The sequence below is a fragment of the Terrapene carolina genome, unplaced genomic scaffold (genome assembly GCF_002925995.2).
Source record: "Terrapene carolina triunguis isolate 2854851 unplaced genomic scaffold, T_m_triunguis-2.0 Scaffold790, whole genome shotgun sequence".
In the NCBI taxonomy this organism is placed as follows: Eukaryota; Metazoa; Chordata; order Testudines; family Emydidae; genus Terrapene; species Terrapene triunguis.
In genome coordinates, this window is record NW_020665141.1 from 1,881,084 (window position 1) to 1,903,967 (window position 22,884).

General features: G+C 40.4%; 1 protein-coding gene across 1 annotated transcript in view; it reads left to right on the forward strand.

Annotated features, from left to right (window-relative positions):
• PRR14L (proline rich 14 like) overlaps positions 1-17,630 on the forward strand; it is a 27,489-nt gene extending 9,859 nt beyond the window's left edge. The window contains exons 3-8 of the mRNA XM_026660543.2: positions 2,720-8,843; positions 12,989-13,057; positions 13,599-13,767; positions 14,596-14,702; positions 16,257-16,328; positions 17,203-17,630. Of these exons, the coding sequence (XP_026516328.1) occupies positions 2,720-8,843; positions 12,989-13,057; positions 13,599-13,767; positions 14,596-14,702; positions 16,257-16,328; positions 17,203-17,479 (6,818 nt within the window). The 3' untranslated portion in view covers positions 17,480-17,630. The remainder of the gene's footprint in view (positions 1-2,719; positions 8,844-12,988; positions 13,058-13,598; positions 13,768-14,595; positions 14,703-16,256; positions 16,329-17,202) is intronic.
• The last annotated feature ends 5,254 nt before the right edge of the window (positions 17,631-22,884 follow it).

The window sequence follows — 22,884 nt, forward strand, 5'->3', positions numbered from 1 at the left end:
AATTAACTGGCTCTGTAGTGTGGACGGGTGAAGGGTTAATTCGGATTAAGGCAGCTAAATCCGAATTAAAGTCCTAGTGTAGACCAGGCCTAAGAGTGCCCTCACAGAGAATAAGTGGAAATGGCTAGCCAGTATGCAGCTCAATATTTAGATAAGAACAGTATTGTCATAAGTCAGCACAAGAATCAGTAGATGCCGGAAAAGTTGATCTTTCACTGTAGAGTGTGAATTGATAGCAAGAGCCACAAAGAGCTCTCTGCAGAGGAAAGAGCTTGGATGCTAAACACACAGCCAAAGAGGTCCCTAACTACAAAAAAGCCAAGGACTGTTGTTTCTAAGTGTCATGCTGTTGGGCAAGACGCTACATGTGAAATTGTCAGTTTTCTTCTCTAATTGCCCTGGCATATTTTACCAATTTATCAACCTGTGGCACCTACGTTCCAGGAAAGATGGCTAAGTCTCTGGGCTAATGACTAAAGAACAATATGTATCTAGCTGCTCACAGGATTACTGAACCAGAGCAGCATTTTGATAACTGTAGATGCCACCTGAACAGCTGGGGTGCACACACACAAAGGAAATCAGTACAAAAGGAGGAAGGATCCATGACAGGCGCTCATAAAATGAAAATCTACTGTCCTGGTAAGCTGGCTCAGCAGACAGTTAATATACTCAAGCAAGTGGAACCTCCATCTCAAGATTATTTTTTTAATTGCAAGTCAGGTTTTTGGGTGCACTCTCGCTGGATCTAATCATGTCAAGATTGAGCAACAAGGCACCTCCAGGAGAAGGAACCACAAGGGTACAGCAATTGACATCCTGTCCAAGAGATGGCTGAAATCCTTTCTGTATGTCTTGCCACCTGTATTCATACTCTGCAAAATGATACAAAGCCAAGGTGATTCTGATTGTTCCTTAGTGTCCAAAGAGCCTTGGTCTTCTGACCTGATCAGTCTATTGGTCTATCTGCCCATCTTCTTTCCCTGCAGGAGAGATTATGCAGTTGGGGGTCCAGTTCTGAACATGAGCCAGAAAAGTGAAGTTTAGCTGCATGACACTTGAAAGGGAGTAATTGAAAAGGGAAGGCTGGCCTTCTACACCACCTTACATACATCACATGAAGTTGCCCAACAGCCTGTATTCTAGAGCCTGGTCATGGGTTCAAGTACCAATGGAGGTGCAATCATGCAGTACTGTACAAGTCAAGGCCAAAGATATGTTCTGAAGTCCCTAAATCAGGGCTTGACAATACATCTAAAATATCGGACTTTAAAATCCCACATTGCAGCATAATAGCACACTGCATTCAACAGAAAATAGACTTGACTCTATCCTGACACCGGAAGGTTCCCCAGGACACCTTGGCTAAGTAACCGTCTACATGTGTATGGAATACAGCACTTGTGTTCAATACTCTGTAGATGTCAGAAGGGCACTCAAAATATACAGTTCATCTCAGTGCAGTCTGATGGAATTTGTAAGGCACACTTGAACCTCTATCAATATGTTTACCAGTTGGATAAGATAGACCTGCAAGCTTAATTGGACGCTTCCTTTGGCGGAAGAGTTCTGCACGCGGTGGCACTTCAGGGATTAGGCAGTGATAGAGAATAAATAGAATGCTAAGTGTGTTCATGGAGCCATACACATAGACATCTTTGGTGATCTTAGTGATAACGTGCTGAACACCTATATAAAAGGAGCATGGATTCCCAATCCAGAAATATCAAACTAGGAAACATTTACAAATGAAATGAATTGAAGGAAGCTAGTTGGCACAGAAGTAGAGGCTACTAAAAGGAAAATCCTTTTTACCCAAGAGTGGGAGAACGCTCTAAAGGAAGTGGTTAGAAAAGAAGATACACATGGAAACAGATTTATTAAAATATTCGAAGGTGAAACTGAGGCACTCCTTTTGTTGTAGAGAAAGAAGAGGCATTAGTAAAGAGATTTAAGAAAAAGAAGATGTAATCAGACTGTTTCGGTATTGAAATGGACTTGGACAATCTAATGGGTCTCTTCCACCTCAAGCTTCTTACTTTTAACCTTGGTAACATTTGGATAGATTGGAAGAGAGAAAGGGAATAAAAATACAAAATGCTCTTGAAACAGTTGCTCCATTGCAAAATTTCATTTCAACTGTGCATACATATTTTCCTCTAGTTCCTTGTCTGCATGAGAACAGTAGTTGGCAGTACAAAAGTTATAGTAAGAGGAGACTTTTTAATCTTCTCTCCTGTAATACAATTAAGAGAGTATAAATTCATTCAGTTTTGAAACCGCTGACTCTGTCCCACCAGATAATTTAAATACACATCTTGTCTACTTCCCACTCTTCTGAATCTGTACATATTGTAATTTGCTATTCATCATAGAAAACTGCTACTGAAAATAAGCACTAGTTTGATAGAACTCATATGATCTCTGGCTCTGAACTCCTGAATTACAGTGATCTGGAAATTGATAATATTGGATCCATACCAGTTATGTTTAATATCCATGCAAATAGGTTACAGTTAGGATTAAAATAGAATTTTGATTTGTTTTAAAGTAAACTAGTGTTGGGGTTTGTCAAAGTGATTAATGATCAATTAGCAAAAGTGTGCTGTTCGTAATTGTATATTAAGTAGAGAAGAAAGTCAAATGGAAGGTTTTTTTAATTTAGTGTGCAGTACTGATTTTTATTTATTTATTTATTTATTTATTTTTCCTTGTGCAGAAGAAAACCAAACAAATGTACAGGTGACACCTGAAATTCTGCCAAAGCCCACTGAAGAAGTACAAGGTATGAAGGCTGATGGGACTAGGATATTTAGTAAAGCAGGATACAGGAATGACAGAGTGAGTAAAGGTCTTCCATCTGAGAACAATGAATGCCCAGATATAGACACTATCACGGCCAGTGGTGAGGTTTCAGAAACCAACACCTTAGTTCCCTTAGAGCCTTTAACAGTTGTGGAGACTGGATCAACAGAAGAACATCCACAAGAAAAGCGAGAATATAAAGGATTAACAGCCTGTACTACAATGTCATTGACCGCAATGGGTTGTGCTATTTTTGATTCAGAGACTGGAGAAGTAGAGTTGTCTAGATCAAGCCATGTTAATGAAACTAATGCAGCACCTGCCAGTTACCAGACTTACCAGCAAGATGAAGAAAACAGCCTTCATAACAACAGTGCTGTTCCTGTATCTAAAAGTAGTGTTGAAGTTGATATGCTTCTCATAAAAGAAAGCTCTGAAGCATTATGTGGTTCATTAAGAAGTTTGTGTAGTCTGGAATCTGGAAATATGCCACTGGAAGACAACACTACTGAGATCTGTGAAAAACAGGAGGAGTGTCTTCCTGAAGAGATAGAAAGCCCAAGCTGTGATGGTGATAGTCAAAGAACTGAGTTTCTAGAGAACTGGATCTCCAAACCTGTGATAGAAGAACAGCTCTCTCCAGTGCAGAGTGAAGAAATGTCCAGTGATGAGGCTGAACAATTGGAAATGGATAGTTGCACTGACCATTCATACAATTATGGTTATGGGAAAGTTGCTGAAATCCAGAGAGAAACTGCTATGAAGAACAGTTGTGGCATGGATAGTGGGTATGATATTCAAGAAAATGTTCATTCAGAGAGCTCTAATTCGCCAGTTCCTAGTTCTGTTGCTTCATCAACTGAGGAGTTTCCAAAAGGAGATTTAAGAATCCCTTCAGAAATTAATAACTTAAAAAAGGATGGGGACCAGTGGCAAATATGTATTAATGATGTATGCTGGGGTGATGTAGTAAAACAACATACAAAAGAAAATAGAACTCTGTTGGTGGACACAAAAAACCTTGTCAGTATTCAGACTGGAGCCGTGCATACATGCTCTAAAAATATCTACAATAAATATGCAAATTCTCCTCCCACTGTTCATGATTTTCTGGACTATGGCTCCAAGGCAGATGAAGTTTCCCTTGAGGCACAACTGTTTGAAAAGGAAACCAACAGCAGTTCAGTGGTAGAAGATCTGAACAACAGTTTTGGTAAAGCTCCAGAAGCAAATAGTGTTAATGTCAACCTGCCTACATGCAAAGAAACTAACTTTGCTTACACACTAGATGAAGCTCTTAGTTGTGATGCAGAAAAATCAAGAGTGTCTCTCGGGGTTATAAGTGAACTTTCTTCTTGTAATGCTGATGCAGTTTCAAACAGAGATGTGTACCTGGACAGGCTGTCTAAGAAAGAATCCATCATTTCTTCTGCAAAAGTGGAGGCACAACATGCGGGCCTTCTGCTTCATAAAAAGGAAGAATTGTCTTTACTAAATCACAGGAGTTTCAATACTTCTAATGTAGCAAGTAAAGGTTCCCAGAAGAGCATGCACTCTGCACTGGGGGATACAGAGAAGATGGTCACGGATATGGAAAATGAAGAAAGTGACATATGTACTCATAATGACCAGTGTATAAAAGACCACTGTTCAGCTGTCAAGACCTGCTTCATCTTATCAGATAGTACCAGCTTGGATAATGCTACACTGAACAAGGATTCCTTTAAAGCGCAGGCTAAATTGAAGACTGAAGAAGTCAGTGGCTTGGAAACAGGAGACTTACTTATACATAATGATAAAAAGGCAGTCAACCCTTCCGAGGAGAACACTCATGTAGCATGTGAATCTGTTCCTTGTGAAGATAGTTGGAATTGCAGCAATATGTTTCATTATATGGCAAGTCGTACTTCCACAGTAGAAAAGCTATTGCATTCAGCTTGCACTCCAGATGAGTCCACTACTAGATTATCAGAAGTGGAGATTTCAAATACAAATGTTGAAGTAGAAAGCTCGAAACTCTATGATGACCATAGTGAAATAACAGAGGAAAGGCTAGATTCTGGCACCAGAGAGAGAACTTCTGATACAGATAAGGGACAAGAACAAATTAACTCTTATGAATTACAGAAAGATGAAATTGATAGAATAGAAACTGTGGATAGTGTAAAGGCTCATAAAGGCAGTCACCAAAATGAGACTAGTGAACAGTCAGTCAACAGAGATTTGAAAAAAAACATATTTGGTATCCATCTTGAACTTGGCAACACAACAGTAGTCCTGGGAGAGGGAGAACTAAAGATGTACAAGAAGATTGTGTTACCTTGTGAATACAATCTTTCCAAAGGCACTACTTCAAAGAGTGACACAGACTCTGGCATCCCAAGTCATGAAAAACATTTGGACGAATCCTTTGACTTAGAATTGTCGGGTTTTAAACATTCAAAGCAACCAAATGAGACCATTTGTCAGGTGGAAAATCAATATCTTGCATGTCAAAGTGAGCTTAATGGGCCAGTTTCATACAAGCAAAATGAAACCCGAGTAGCCGATGAAGTTCTAGAGTTCCAACAGTATGACTTAGACATCTCAAATAAGCAAATATCGAACACTGGTGTACAAACTATGACAAGTTCAGTGGATGAACCTAAAAGATCTATCCGCTTCAAGGAAAATGAACCATTAACTCTAAAGAAAGATGAAGACACAACTCCATTGGTTCATGAGTCTTTAAGAGAAAAGAGTTTTCAAGGAACTTTCAAAGACGTAATGGTGGATAACTCTTCCAATAGTATGGTAGATACAGACTGTTCAGAATACACAGATTCCATCAGTGATCTATCGGAAGGGGAGAAAGTAGAATTAAAAGAATATTATAATGTAGGTAGCAGTACAAGGGAAGATCAAGGAACTTTCAAAGGAAGTATGGTGGGTTATAGTTCTTCTAAAAGTCTGGTAAATGCGGACCATTCAGAATACACAGACTCTATCAGTAGTGCAAAGGAAGATCAAAAAGAACTTACAATATTGGCAGAAAATACCAAACTTTCTGCATTATTGAACATGGGCAGCTTGGTTATGGGCCCGGAAAATAAAATTAAGACCATTGTTGAATCCTTTTCTGTCTCACAATCAGCCTGCAAGAGTCTTTCATGTGCACCAGAAGATATGACTCTCGTTCCAGAGATCACAAATGAAACATGCTTACTGTTGGATTCTTCAGTAAATCATAGAATCATAGAAAGAAATAAAGCTTGTCCTCAGCCAGAACTTGTGACTTTTACGGTTGCTGATGGTCCAGAGAGAGTGAATCCAGTGCAATCTGAAGAGTTCTGTGCAAACCAAGAGCTTTCCAGTTTGAAAGGTGTAACTTCAAAAACACCTTTGGCTCAGAACTCAGAAATCTGCCTGCCTCAAAAAGATGAGCTGCCTGCATCATCAGAGAATGCACAGATAGTTGACCAGGATTCATCTTCAGCAAATGCTCTCTGTAATGACTATTCTGCTATAGAACCTCTTGAGCTGATAGAGTCATTTGAAAGAAGAGCTGATGGCAACTACAGCGCATCTGAAGAGAGAGAAAAAGCAATTAGCTCCCTAAACGATGCAGTTAAATTAGAAGTGTGTACGGCTTCTCATGCTCACAGCAAGGAGAGGTCTGTAAGTGCAGGGGATAGTGAGCCAATTGTAAAAGAGATGGATGTAATTTCATCAGACAGTATTGATTGTGTACAGAAGTTTAAAAGACCATCTGTAAAAGACCAGAGGCAAAGTGCAGTAACTGCAGAAAAAATAAAGATGCCAATGCATTCCATTTTTGACCATAAAAATTATTTAGGAGTTTTGCTAGAAGACTTGAAATTTTCTGGTGACAAAGTTAGAAGCTGTGTGCCTCTGAAGGCTGAGCCTTATGAAAAGCCTTCACAAGCCTACTCTAATGAACAGATCCCAGAATGTAGTTTGAATAACGTTTCAGATAAAGGAAAAACTTGCGTTAAAGATCACTCAGAATTAGGAGATGTCAAGTTGCTTTCAGAAATCGTAGACAGTTATTTGCAATCTAAAGACTTAGTTAACAAAGAAACGTCAGAAGTCCATTATAACACAATATGTAGCAATAAGCCGTCAAAAAACGACACAGAAACACCTTTAAAATGTCTCGATTGCAGTGAAGTGTGTCTGCCTTATGAATTAAGTTCACAGAGCAAAGACAACAGGAAGGAGGTTATAGGAGACCAAATAAAGACGCCACATGACTCAATCAGTGCAGAAAATGAGGTGTCTGATGCAGAGAGATTGGACAAAGTAGGTGAATGTCAAACTCTTAAGCGAAAGATGTGTGAGGAGACTGAAGTACATCCAGCTCAAAACATCCTACTCCGTGTGGGGCAGGCACAGCAAATAAAGGAGTCAAAAGACCAACAGAAAGCAAAAATCCCATTGCAGGAGAGCGTGGTGTTTGATAGTGAGCCTTTAGATAATTCTTCAAATGAACTGGTGACATCTTCAAGAGTCATGAAGACTGAAGGTCCTAGAGAGCAGCTCTTCGCTGTCATGAGCAGTATAAATGATAGTGACAATAAACAAATATATAGCACTTTACAAGAAGCCAAAAGGCCAAAGATTTCCAAGGATGATGATGATAATGCAGAGCATTTAAAGACTATGGACTCTGAAGTGGAAAGCCTGAGCTTTCATTTAGGGACCCACATTGAATTGTCAGCAGATAATACCCCTTTCATTCCTGTTTCTCTCTCTGAACCACAAGCTAAAAGCTTTGCTGGGGATGATGAAATCCATGGTGCCTTTGGAAGTACACACAAACTAAGAGGACTTTTTTCATTAAAGAAGCAGCCACGAAGGAAGGTTCCCACATCAGATGAGCTCAATACTGTAAGAAAAATTAAAGTTAAAAGCTCAGCTTTTATAAGGAATTCCCCTGAAACTGTTCCTACGCAAGAACACAAACTCCTCAGCGCTGTATATTTTGCATGTAACCCATCAGTAATGGAACCAGAAATAGCCAAGAGACTGGACCACATGTCAAAGCAGAGAGCCAATAGGTGCAGTTTGTTGAACAGCTTGAAACTTAGTAAATGTACCAAAGAACCAACACTGTTAAGCAGGCTGTCTACTATGGCCAGTAAACTGCTGGCCCCACCCAAAAGCATCCACACGTTAAAGACTCTGCAATGTTCCTCTGACCATCCAGTGGTTGAAAGGTTCAGCCAACTTAGATCTAAAAAGCTACTGGAAGTTTTTTCATGCATTAACATGAAGTTAAATTCTCACCAGGCTGATGGCTTGTGCACCAAGATGTTCAACCTTCAGCCGTTGGCACTTTATCCTGTAGACTCCACCAAAATACACATTTTAGACTGTAGTAGTAGTAACATTCCATCATCCGTCTTCAATACCCCCATTTCCCCAATTTCTTTTCACATAAAATTGGACTCGGATTCTTTGATAAACCTCAGGGGGATTGCATCCCAACAGTGTGTCCCTGATGTACCAGCTTTAGGAGAGGCACCGTTACATCCGTCACAGCCTTCAAAATGGACCTTCTCTTTCCTCCTGTCCCCAAGCTGCTCAGGTACAGCAGCTTTCGGGGAAGACACTAATCTCAGTAAGGAGCTGCAGTCTTCTGCTCTATCTCGAGCAACCACAGAGGCCGTAATCCCTAGTCATGACATTAGGAGAAATCCCATAGCTAAAAGAAGAACAGGGTGCTCCATGCTTGGCCTTCACACAGTGTTAGCACTTTCTTCCCCTGGATGTTACAGGATCTGGACAAGAAGAAGAAATGTAACCAGTCGAATTCCTACTGTCCAGAGACTGTTTATGTCACAATTCACACAGGGCTTGAAAGGGTTAAGGTCTCCAACTTCCGTATCCGATGACCTCTTCTCTTCATTGCCCTACTCACTGGGCAGGGTACTTTCCATATGGAGCCAGCATGGTCCTTCTGCCTGTCCCTCCGAATTCACTCCTCTCCATCCCAATCACTGCAAGTGGCAGCCAAGTCTGGGCATCGAGAACAGGTAAAATCCATCAACTTCTTTCTGAGAATAAATACATAGTGTATATAGTTGCAGCTTTTGGGGAGGGAGAGGGGTATTAAAGCTTGGAGTAGAGGGTCAGTTTCCGGTACTTCCTGTTTAACCTTGCACACTCCACTCAGGAAATGGCTCAATAGAAGACACTTCCATACAGAACCGTCTCTGTTATCTGAATTTGAGTACGTTTTCATTGGTTTCTTTAATAATCTCCTCTTCTGGCAGAACCGCTAACTCTTCTTCTCCCTCCCTGCAATACATACACACCATGCACCAGAATATATATTGCAGAAAGATGAGCTACTTCACTAACTCTGTTCTAAATGACTGCAGAGCCACTGGATTTTTGAGGTAGGAACGTTTTTCAGACACCTGAGCTACCAGTCTAGCTCGAGCCGTGACAAGATGGGCTTACGTGGCTGTGCAAATTCCAAATCTGAACAGAAAGGAATAATTGTGGTGCACTCAGTTAAACTTTTAATTGCATTCTAATGAACTGTTCTACATTGATTTTAATTGTAACTTGTTCTGTATAACTATTCCTGTTGACCGTTCTGCAAGATGCACTCTTAGCATAAATAAGTGCAGCTCCATTGAGATCACTGATGAATTTTGGCCTTTTTATCAAACTAAATAGGAGTGAGAGAGGAATAAAGACTGTTTGTTTGTTTTTTGCTGCTAATTGCATGAGAGGAAGGGTGGACTTGTTAAGGCATTACATGGGGAATGAAGAGAGATGGGACCACTGGCTCTGCAGATGCTGCAAGCTTCCTGCGTGACCTTTCTGTGCCTTAGTTGTCCCATCTATAATATAGGATAATTCTGCTGCCTAACTTCACAGGGGTGGGCTGTTTGAGAGGTACTCAAATACTACAATTATGAGAACTATAGAAAAGCCTATAAATTAAAATAGATAAGCTGATGAATTCTCTTGCCTACCACTGTGATCTCTAAAGAAACGTTGAACCTGGCTTCTCTGTGTCCCTCTTTGGTGTAGGCAAAAATTTTACCAGATAACTAATTACATACATTTCACTATCTGTGATCTGAGACCCCTGAGGTTTAAAGCGGCCCTTGCTGGCCAGAGCTAATTAAGTATTCAATCTACTGATGTAAATTCTCTTAGTCTACCAAGGTCTTGACAAAACCTTCTATACTAGTTCAAGTGTAAAGCATAAGCTTTGGAACTTTTTAAATAAAACTCCTAGGGAATAAAAGAATGGAGCTAAATAGTGTCCTACGGAACCAGCTTTATAATCAATCATCCTGTGGAGCTGTGATCTCTCTGCCAGACTTTGTGAAGCAATATTTCATGTACAGCTTTCTATAATATAGATTCTTAACTGTGTTGGAGTGACCAGGTCCAGCTACAGTTTGAGAACTGAACAGAGTTGGTAATTCTTAATCACCACCACTAATCGTAAGAAAAATGTAAACCCTTTTGAAAAATTTACATCTGTGTATCGGGTGAGTTTTTAGTCTCTTGTGTTGAGAGATGTAGCACTTGGCATGGGAAGCTAATGCTGAATGCAGCACTTGATAAGCTAGTTTTATGGGCATCAGTCTTTCTTCCCACTCTTTTTCCCACCCAAGTCAGACTGTCTAACAGGCTGTGCTGTAATTGCAGACTATCAGTCAGTTAACATAAGTGAAAATTTAATCCCTGCATCTAAAGGCCAATTTTAAAAAATCACTGTGAAATGTTCTTTATTACTAATGGAGAGAAGCCAAGTAAAATCTAAGTACTTCTCTGGACAGATAACAAGAGACTGAAATGCAGTATGCTGTCCCTAAAATTCAGTTCAAGAAATGTTACACTCTTAAAGTGAGAAGAAATTGTGGTTGACTCTTCTGTCCCACTCACAGCTTCTTTAAAGAGAAGTTATTGGAGCATGCTATAATAGCTGGAAAGGGTGATACTCAATGAACTCTCAAGTAGAGCACTGAGCAAATTCTGCTTCTAAAATAGACAACAAAAGTGACATTTTGAAGGATTTGGTCATAAGACAATGTGGGAGGAAAAGCCAGCTGAAATGTTTAAAACAGAAACTGTGAAATATAATTTAAAAAATTTAAAAATGCAAAACATGTTATAAATATTTGGGTAAACTAGTAAGCTGTTCATTTTTTTTAAAAAAAAGGGGTGTAATTTCTAAATTAGGCAGAAGTGCGAGGGGGACTGATTCTTGTACTCAAACAATCTTTCATAAAGGAATTGCTGCTGCTTTGTGGAGAAATATATTTGCTGCAATATATGCCAAGGTCAAGTAACCATCTCCTTGCCCACACTTAATAGGATAAAAAAATTCATTAAGCTATTCTGATGAGGATGGGTGAATATCAGGAAAGGATTTGACATGTACGAGTGTCAGCAGAGTTTGACACTATCAATCATAGCAGTCCTAAGCTTCACATGGACCTTTTCTTGTGATGAGAAAGTTCCCTTCCAGTTGGATTCTTTCACTTAGCTTTGGCTTTTTCATAACTGAAAAGGCAGTGAACCACTGGAATAGTTTTTCCTTCCTGTAAAGCTGTTGCTACCAGATAGTGATCAGAATTTTTACTATAAGCAAAACCTTTTTCCACATTACTGCCTTTCTGAGACTAAACTTTTTAGAGGAGTGGAATGTTTTCATCAGTCTTACCTGCATTTTTACTGCATAAAGCAGAATATTTTGTTACCAACAGGTGAGACTTCCATGCACATACCAGTTCAAATTCTAGCACTGACAGACTAGTAGCAACTAGAATACTGGTGGAGAGGAAGCACTGTACGTGTGGCACTTAATAATAAATGTGGTAAATAAATTCATTGGGTATCTATGTAAGTGTCGTTCATGCCTACTGCTGCCATGCTGTCTGCAATCTACGGCAAAAGTATATACGCTCCTTAACAGACAGATTGGGATACATGGAAAACAAAGTTTCAAGCTTTCTAAGTTTAGTAGGGTTGAATATATTTAGCTATAGGCAAATGGAGAGAACAGATAAGGGACTTGGGTCTGGTGTACACTACAGAGTTAATTTGATGGAAGTCATGTCAACCTAACTATGGAAGTGTCTACAATTAAATTTTGCTCCTGCCAACGTAACTGCTCTGCTTGCTGACTTAATAACTCCACCTCCACTAGCAGTGTAGAGTCACAGTTAATGTACTTAGGTCGATGCAGTGTCAGTGTGTGTCTACACTGACACTGCGTAGCTTACTTTGGCTTTCAGGAGCTGTCCCACAGTGCCCCACACTAACAATACAATTAATACAGGCACCCCTGGTGAGGACACACACCACCGACACAAGGAGCAAAGTGTAGACATGCAGAAGTGATGTAATTACTGTGGCGGCTGTATGCCAACTTAGGTTAGGTTGACTTAATTTTGTAGTGTAGACATGACCTTAATCTTAACAAATGAAGTCAAGGCAGTTCCAGATTACTGAGTTATTTAATTTTTCTTGTGTGTGTGATGCTAATAGTGCACATACAAAAAATAGAAGCTTAGTGTTAGAAGATCCCAAACTGCTGTGTAGGTCTTCTTCCTATAGATCTGTGTAGCCAGTAGTCTTTATAGACAAGACTTGGATATTCCCATCAATTAAGAGCACTCCAACAGGTGTTAGAGGGGATGTGGAGTTAATCTTGTGGAAGTCCTTGATCATACTTGTTTGGCTTCCATGCTCCTTTTGTTTGGCAGGCAAGTCTGTCGGGGCTTATTTTTTTTGTTACTTTAAATTTACCTTTCAAACAAACAAACAAACAAACAAAACCAGCTTGGAATGGAGAACCCAGGCTCTCTTGAAAACAGCTCCAGCTTTCGTACTTAAAACAAGCTTCCTCCCCTTCTGAAATTTTCTGACTTTCTTCATCATACTTTTTGGTTAAGAAGTGAAAATAGAAGTATTTCCCTCCTGGATAATTTGTCAATGAATCTTAGACGCTAATGACAAATGTAGGTTGCTGTCATGTCGGGTTTTTTGGGGGATGGGGTGGGGTAGAGAGAGGGTCATTTGACATGTCTGACATTTCTTTGCTTCCTTGGAGGCTAGATTATACTGATGAAGTCTTTCGTCCCCTTCTTTGGTGTAATCCTAATTTAGCTGTCTTTTTGTTTGTTTTTTGTTCTTTTTGAACTAGTTATGCCATGTTACCACACATGACTGTCCACGGAACAGAAGCTGCAAGGACCACGAGTGCTGAGATAAGGTAAGAGTCTTACCGTGTAATATTTGTTACATATGGTGGGGATGTGAGTTTTTCCACATTCTGGCAGTCTGGCTTTTCAGGTTTTGGTAGATCCATTTAAGGGTTTGTCTGCCAAAACCTCAGTGTAACACCGATTCTGAATGGGTGTGTTTTCATATATACACACAACAGTAGATGACTGGATGTAGCAAATGTAGATAATCTTTAAGCCCTTCTGTGCTGCTTGTCATGAAGATACATGACATTATTGTGGTCCATTTTTTCACCCCAGATACTTTATCTTGTTCAAGAGCTGGACTTCAAACACTGGTATTTACTCTCCTGTATCTTTGGTGCTTATGTGGGAGACCAATCTCCTTTTAAATACATCTAGTGAACAAAGGAAACAGTTACAGCAATCCAGTCAAGGTTCTAATTTATAATATGTCCTAGATTCTAGAATGCCGTCACAATAAAAATCCGGCATTAATCTAAATATTCTTTCTTCTTCATCCCCCCGCCCCCCTTTTTTTTTTTCTTTTTCCCCTCCTCAAATTTATAGGCTGGAACGTTCACTCTGTGATTTGCTACCAAAGTCTCGCATGTTTCCGGAATCGGCAATCTCTCCACTCAGGCTTTCAGTACCTGAATTACAGGTCCATCCCTTTGATGAACTCGATGCTTCTCTCCCATTGTGTCCCACATCCCAGAGCGCCACCAAACTGAAAAAAGTGAGTGGCTTCTTGTCTTCATTAGTGGAAGTAGGCAGGCAGCCAGTGTTTGTGCATACAGTAAAATGGTGGCTTTGTTAACCTAGAAATCTAGTGTTGCACTGCAACTAGACAAGGATTAGGGTTTAGGTCTGAGCTTGGACCTTCGTTCCCCAGGCACACAAGACCTGGATCACTATAGCTCCTTGCATTCCTCTGGTCTGTGCTACTCCTGCGTTAATTGGGAGTAGCTGCTGCTGAAGCAGAAAGAGGTAAGCAAAACATAAAGGGATAGAGAGGGCCTATGAGGAGAAGAGAATTCTGGAAGACTGCTTTCCTCCTTACCTTTCCCAGAAAGTCCTTGATATATTGCACTGACAAACACTAGCAAGATTCATTGATTTGATTTTTTTTTTTAAAGCCAAGTGGGACCTCTGTAACCATCTAGTCTGATGTCCTAAGTCATAGAATTTGTCCCCGTGATTCCTGCATCAAGCCCAATATCCCATGGTGGAAATAGAGCATTTCTTCAAGAAAAACATCCAGTTTTGATTTAAAGAAACTCAGTGGTGAAGCTGCATCACTCTGTCACTCTCCTTGCTGAATGGCTTGATGTTTCATACATTATAGTAAAAATAGATATACATTTGTATTGCCTGGAGCATGTAAATTTTGTTGCCAAAAAAGTGTTATACTACAAAATTTCCCTGATATGTAGCCTGCCTTAGCTTCGTACAAACAATGTTTTACTTACACACACTTAAAATGGAGACCCCAAGTGGAAGAGAACACTGCTGATAGGTAAGCAATTGCGCCTTTATTTTATATTTCTTACTCTTTGTCCAAAAGGCTGAGCCAGAGAAGAGGCCAAAGAGAGTTTCTCAGATCCGGATCCGGAAAACTGTTCCCAAGCCAGATCCTAACCTCACCCCCATGGGACTCCCCAGACCAAAAAGGTGAGATGTCTCTCTTAAATGGACAGTGATACTGGGATCTGCTACTTCTAAGGCATCTGTCCAGCACTGTAGCATCACCATTCCAATAAATGGCTTTCCTCTTCTGTCCATTCTCTCTACTTGCCCAGTTAGTCTTTTCCTAGTTAGGTGGTCTTGGTACTCAGTTTCTCCATAAGCCAAGGTTAAGAGCTGGGTATGTTGTCTGGATAGAAGAATGAGGAGGTACATGGCTGTCTCCAAACAAATAGGATGTTACAGAGGACAAAGATCAATTTTCATAAATCAGAAAAGAAAGAACTAGGAGTAATGGATTTGAACTACTCCAAGTAATATTTAGGATAAATATGAAAAACTTTAGAAGCAGCAATGGAATGAATTGCCAAGGTAGGAGATGGAATTCCCCTTACAGTCTAGCCATGAATAACTCAAGTAGACACAGATATGTTAGAAATAAATCAGTCCTGCTACAATTCAGGGAGAGAAAACTGATGACCTTCTAGAATCCCCTACCAACTCAAATTCTGAGATTATTTTTTTTTGTCTGCAATCTCAATTTACCTGACTGTCCAACAGGATGTAGGAAAACCAAAGCTGAATATTAATTTGGGCAGTCTCTATGTCAACGACATACACAACTTTTCCAATGTACTTGAGTCTGACCTGTTCTAGTCCAGGGCCACTGTTGAAGAGCAGAAGTGGCAAGTTGGTGGATGGTTGAGGATAACATGTTTCTTCAGAGATTACATTTGAAACTGCATCAAAAGAATTACCATTGTCTATAGTCAAATTTTAAACCAAGTCTCAAGAGATGAAATCCATTAATTAATCTTTTGTGCCATTGAAATGTTTTTTCCTCCTCTCCATTTTTCATAACTAGGGATCTACTTAAATTGTGGAGAAATCACACATTTTTCATGGGTTGGTCATGGCATAGATAGCAAATTTCATGGATGTGTATTTATGCCATGACCAACCCACAAAAAATGTGTGATTTCTCTGCAGAGTTTCTCAAACTGGAGGCCCCAACCCAAAAGAGAATTGCAAATCTATTAGGGGGTTGCAGTATTGCCACCCTTACTTCTCCAATGCTGCTGGCTGTTGTGCTGCCTTCAGAGCTGGGTGCTTGGGCAGCAGCTGTCGCTCTCTGCTCTGTCTTCAGAGCTGGGCAGCCAGAGACCAGATTTCATGGACATGATTTACACAGCCACGAATTTGGTAGACCCCTATTCATAACCCAGAAGGCAGTGACCTGTGAGGGTATTTTTCTATTTTGCCTTTGAGTATCATTGTTTAGAAATGTCACTTCATGCTAGGAGGAGCATTCATCCTTGCAGAAATGCCAGGTCACAACCCACAACTCCCTGAAGCACCATTTGAAAGGTTCATCAAAACTAGTTTCTCAGATCTCTTTCTAAAACTCATTATAAATTAATTAATGGAGTTTGAGGAGGGAGAGGAAAACCACATTTTCCCCATGTCAGGTTGCCTGTGTAGGGGAAGATGATTCTGAAATTCTCCTGGCTTCATGGCTTCATTCACTACTTGTTTTTCCAGGCTGAAGAAGAAAGAATTTAGTTTAGAAGAAATTTACACAAACAAGAACTACAAGTCCCCTCCAGCGACCAGGTTGGTTACATTCACCAACAGGTGGGGTGAGGCATATGTAATTGAACTGGTTGGAGATATGAAACTACAGGGCTTTGGGAAATAAAAAGAGAAAAATAAGCACCCTTCAAAACAGAGTTGAAATGATGGCTCTGATTTGAACTGCTGAAGAAAGGTAATTCAGAAAGCAGGTTGAAAATCTGTCCTTAATATCTGTGAGTGATTGAGGACAGGAAGTTTACAGTAGCAGAAATTGAGAACTTATAGATGTTGAAGGTTTAAATTTCACTTTTTTGTATTTGCCTTTTATTTGCATTCATTTAATTGTGCAGCCAATGTACAGTACCCATTGTTTCCAAAATTCAAAAGCAAACAAGATATTCCAAATTTATACTGACATGGAATATAGGGTCTGGACAGACCCCCTCAGTGCAAAATACCAAGAATACTGCTTTACAGACAATTTTACATCTCTCCCCCCACCCCCCTTTTTTTTTTTAAAATCCGTTGTCTAGGTCTAAATGCCTCTGTTCCTTAGGATAAAGATGCCTCTGTTCCTTGGTCTGCGCTTTTGGACTAAAATGGGCAGAGGGAGATTCCACCTGCATATCTTTGCACCAACAAGAAACTATCCAGGAAATATACTAACAGTTGGGTGATGTGAAACTATTTCTAAAGAGAAGTGGTCATTGGTTAGAAGCATGAGCTCCAGATAAGTTTGCATGCGAGAGGCCCCGGAAGGATCATTGAATTGTAGAATCCTAGAAGTTAGAGATGTTAAAGGCCTGAGTCATATAGTCCATTTCCCTGACACTGCAGGATGGTTCCTTTCACTTCTGTGAACAAAGTAGTATATTACTCTGATATTCTAACTTATACCCTTTGCCCTTCCCAGGTGTCTGGAAACCATCTTTGAGGAGCCCAAGGAGAAAAATGGATCCTTGATCTCTATCAGCCAGCAGAAGAGGAAGCGGATTCTGGAGTTCCAGGACTTCACTATTCCCCGGAAGAGGAAGGCACGAAGCAGAGTTAAAGTGGCGGGTAGTTTCACCCGGGCAAAAAAGGCTGCACTACAGGGCAGAGAGCTAGATGCCCTCCTGATTCAGAAACTAATGGACCTTGAAGCCTTTTTTGCAGAGGAGGAGGAACGGGAGCAAGCATCTGGAAGCTGAGGGAAGCATCTAGTGGGAAATGGCTCAGTTCCTTTAATGCTTTGATCCGCTTGGGAGGGATCTGCCTATTTCTCCAGACCTTGCCAACCACTCAGTTCTAATACCTGATGATCATTTGTTGGCTGTCACCCTCTTTGAGGTGCTAGTGTGTGTGTATATATATATAATGTATGTGTGTGTATATATATATATATATATATATGTACACACACATATAATGCAGGAGAGAGTCCTTTAATTCCCCTGCATGAGTGTAGCACAGCCAGGAGGCATGCTATTCCTCCCCAACCACTTTAGAAATTGTGGCTAATATTTAAACTCCTCCTGCAGGTGGGATAAGGAGAGTGAAGGAGGAAATAGTACACCTTCAATGACACTAGGATTCGAAATACTCCTGAACTTTTGCATATTCATTTGAGTCTGCTGTTTACTGTAGTGGCTTGTCCAGACAACTTGACAGAGGCAGGTGAGATGAATTCAGAGAGATGAATTTAGGGAGGTGGGTTCTTGAGATACCACAAACTTCAAAAATTAAAGAAAAATAGTTTATTTGCTTTTAATTACTTCCATGTCTGTGCCCAGAAGTTTTCTTCTGTGATTCAGTTGCCCTTCCTGCACTCAGTCAGCAGCAGCCATACATGACCAGGTCTTAAATAAGTTGCACTTTGTATGTGTTTTTCCTTTATTTGCTGCATGAAAGGCGCCTTTTACTGTTACTTACCTTGTTTTTTTTTTTAATCACACATTAAGAAAAATGGCGCTAAATGCTAAATTCTAACAAATTATAGAGTGGATTTGTTAACCTGGTTTGCTGATGCTTTGCCTTTGGAGGGAGGGGGGAAGGTAGGGAGTAGCAGAAGGCTATTACTAATGTTCAGTTAGTGGGACTATGCTCAGAGATGTGGCACCAGGAACTTCAGTGTGAAGTTTATACTCTTTTTAGCGGTTTTAATTCTGACAAGAATACTAATTTGATCTCAACAAGCCAAGCAGATTTTTCTCCATCTCATCTTTCTACCATTTTAACTTAGAATTCTAGTTTGGGATAGAGCTTCACATAGCTTATATAATTAGAGGTTCAGTATACAGCAGTGCTGTACTTAATGGCTAGTGTTGTACAAAGAGATTCACTCAAGCCTCCTAATGTATAGAATGTGTGTTTTTTGTTTTTTGTTAATACTTAAGGCCATTCGTAATTTGAAGTAGCACTGGGTACTCTCTCAGCCATACTTTTGAGGACCAGTGCTCCCCTCTGGGATCCTTACTTGAAGCTGCAATTCAGGTAATTTCTGTTCTTCAGTGCCTACAGGAGTTATTCAGGCAAAGCTTAATGGGATGCTGTCATTGGTGACATTCTCAAAGTTTAACAGTTCCATTGTTTCTTTTCCCTGCCACTTGCACTTTTTTTACCAATGTGCCCCTACAGCAACTTTCTATTTACCTCCAAAATCAGTGTGTACGTCAGACATGTAGTGAATGAGCTTTCTCACCCAGCCCAAACATGGGTTGAGGATACCCTGCGATCTTTTTTGCTGCTCTGCCAGCTTTGTTGTTGACCTGACAGAGAACTTAAACTGACAAGCCATCTGTTTAAATTCAAGAACTTTGAACAGGCAGGAAATGTTGGATGATCGCACTGTGTGACTTCAGTGAATAATGTTCTGGGTTTGTTTTGTTCCCAGCTCATTTGCTGGGATTCTTGCACTGTTTACACCCTTGTTTTGGGGGTTGATCATCTTTACCCAGTGAGGAAAACTGAAATAGAAATGCAAACTACTGCTTTGGTTGTTTTATGCTGGTTGAGGCAAAATTTGGGCCTATTGACATACCGTTTTGGCTACTGCTGTACAGGTCCATTTGATCCATTGAGGTTACTAAGTGATACCTTAGTCAGTCCTCCTCATATTATGAAAGGGATCCCTGAAAATAACTAATCACACTACTGTGGATATTGCCTTCTAAAATGTTTTTTAAACTCCCCATACAATTCATGACATCAGCACAGATATTGACTGACTGGAAGCTGCAGTAGGGGACTTTGCTTTCATTTTTATGCCACAATGTGGGATTTCATGACACACTATTACAAAATGAATTAATACTGATGTGGAATTAATGCTAATGAGGGATCTTCTGGCTCTATGGTGGAGTTGGGATGTAACCTCTGTGGGGGTTTGTGAAGTGGGTGGGTGGGTGGGGAGAAAACTCAGGTCCAAGCAGGGTTCTGCCCGCTTAGCGTGTGCTTTGAAACATTTAATTTGTTTTTACCTTTTGTTCTTTGCTTCTTTCCTCTTGGCCTTGTTTATTGTCACTTTGAAATAACATGTCACAGAAAGCTCTTTTTGTTGCTACAGCAGAGAGGCACAATGAAAATATTCAGCTCCATTTCACTTACAATCGCTGGAACTGTTCAGGTCTGTGATTCCCCAATGTACCACATTCCCCAGGATTTTTGAAAACTCTAACACTTCAGCATTATCATGATCAAAGGTTTTTTTATAGCTGTGTAATGAAGGTATAAACTAATCTAGATTACCCCCCCCTTTTCAGGTGGTCTAACCTTAATCATGCTTTTGTGGTTCTCCACAACTTCTGTTCCTGTTTGCAGTGCTCCTGGAGCAGCAGCCTTGCTCTGACTTTTGGTTGTGGCAGCAGTTTATACTGTGAGGGACAATAGTGCAATGATTGGGTGTCTTAAACTCCAATCTGAGCTGCTTCTGTCCCATATAGTCTTTTTATGAGAGAAATGTGGAGGATGCAAACTTTGGGATATTGACATGCTTCTCTAGCATAAGGAAGTGTACACTTGCCTTTTCCTAAAATGGAGCCACCCAAGTGAGGATTTTTTTTGTCGTATGGAAAAGACCGTGTACATATGGCTCTGTGAATTACTGTGAGTGCATTTAAAAGGCGAATTTGCAGAGCTGTCCGCACGTACTCTGTCAGATGTTCAGCTTGCATTGCTGGGCTCTTTCCTGAGAAACGTAGCTGGCTGGGGATGGACGGGGTTTTTATTTTACTGAAATCAAAGCTTAATGTTCTCATCCAGCTGCAAACCAAGCAGCAAAAGGTACTTGATGCATATTGAGGGGGCTCTCATGACCCTGTATCCCCAGGATTATGTACACTTGAGTTCTGATGCTTTCCGGATGTGGTTTTTGGCAGGCCATTCTCATTTACCGTATCCTATTCAGAGTTGGGTTCTGTGATGTGGTAGATGTCAGTCACTCTGCTGGAGAGTGGATGCTAACTGCCTGAATGAGATGTGTGTCTGATATTATCATGTTAATAAATAGCTCAATGGAAATTTGTACTCTTTTTGTAACATTGGCCTCTGTTATGCCTCAGCAGATTAGTTTCTGTTCAATAGTTTGTGAATCTAAAATTCCACTGATTTTTTTTTCTTTTGTGTGTGTGTGTGTTTTTAATTTATGGAAATAAATTGTTTTGAGAACCTTTCAATTGTTTACTAAAGACTTTGGGTTTTTATTCCTCAAATACCACTCTAATTTTGTGTCTTAAGTTAGTTCAGGTTTCTCATCTGTGAAAGGGGGATAATATCTGTCTCTTAGTGGAGCTGTGAGAATGAATTCATTGTCAGTAGTGTTTTGAAATCCTTGAATAGAAGTGCAAATATTGCTTCTCTTTAGCCAGTAGCTGTTTAGGCTACTGTGTAACATTTTGCACACACATGAGATGAAGAAACTGCATGCAGGCTTGCGTACAGTGCAGACAAATGAATCTTCAAACACCACCTTGGCGCTCAGGTAAGGGAGTGTGATGGTTTCTTGGTCCTAATGTTTTCCTGTTTATAGACTACCCAACAACACTGGCAAGTGCAGGATGGTCTGCATGAATTCTGTATTCTTTCCCTGTCTGATTCATTCTTATTTTTCCTTTGCTGTCTCCTGTCCAAACCAGAGGTTCCATGTTGCAAGCACCAGCATGCCAAAAAAGTCACTGATTAGCTGAGGTAGCTGCTGAGTCTTGCACTGCGCCTCCTGAATACCACTGCTTCTATATAGCTTTGCTACCCCAAAGACAGTGGGGAGAGAACTGGGGAATTAAACACAGGCCTTCTACACTATACATAGCAGTTAGTGTTGGGAGACATGGTTGATCTCTGCAAAGTACACCTCTACCCTGATATAACGCTGTCCTCGGGAGCCAAAAAAATCTTACCGTGTTATCGGTGAAACCGTGTTATATCGAACTTGCTTTGATCCGCCGGAGTGCACAGCTCTTCCACGCCCCATCCCCCCGGAGCACTGCTTTACCGCGTTGTATCCGAATTCGTGTTATATCGGGTCGCGTTCTATCGGGGTAGAGGTGTAGTAAGGTATTGTAAATTCCTGCCTATGAGACACTGAACAGTCACACAGAATTCATAACTCACGAAAGATTTGAAACAATTAACTAAGCCTTCTCTTCATATACTACAATCTGTGGAAGAAACCAGGCTGATGACTTCAAACTAAGATTTAATCACTTTGATATAAGAGATTTATTACTCTAAAGTTTTGTGTCCAGTCATTCCTGCAGAAAACTGATTTTTTTTTTTCCTCTGTGATTTGTATTTCTCATAACAAAGGCCATCCAGCATTCTGGACAGACCCTAACTACATATAAAAATGTTGCTGGTAAAACAAAACTTGTAGTTGAAGTTGTTAAGCTTTTTAATTGTATTAATCTTACATTCTACAGTTGTCTTATTAATGTTTTCTACTAGTTTATGTATTCTCAGCTGTGGAAGTCCCCTCCTGGGTTCAAAGTTCAGTGCTGCATCAGTCCAGTAGATGGTGTGTGAACTCAAAGGAAGGGAGCATGAGGAAGCCTAAACTTGCATTAATTATGGTGAAATGAACAGATCCAGCCCAGAAGCAGGACCCTGTGTACTCTGCAATTCAATGGCTGCAGTATTTGACACCTTTCCGAGATGCCCCAGACATCATCATTTTTGCTGCAGCAAGGTGCACGTTGGTTTCCTTGTCATGTTGGGACTCAGCTATAGTTAGCTTTCCCCAGGAGGGCGAGTGAGTTGGATTACAGTGCATGCTCCCTGCACGGTTTCATCCACTCAGGCAGAATGGAGCCAGGGAACAGGGGAGCCAGAAGTAGAGAAACTGCTTGAGAACCGCACAGCAGCCAGGGCCTAGAAAGCTAAGGGGGGACACAAGCTGATAAAGATGGCTACAAGCTTCTCTCTTCCCTAGAATGTATGAGACAACCTGGAGAACATCACAGGAAAAGAGGCCTGGAAATGGAAGCAAGCCATCTGGAGAATACAGCAAAAATGTTGAAATTCTCATCAACAAATTTTATATCCATCAGTATTTTTGACTAATGCTTCATAGTCAAATATTCGGTGACCAAAAAATGGTGAGATATTTTCAGCAATGATTATT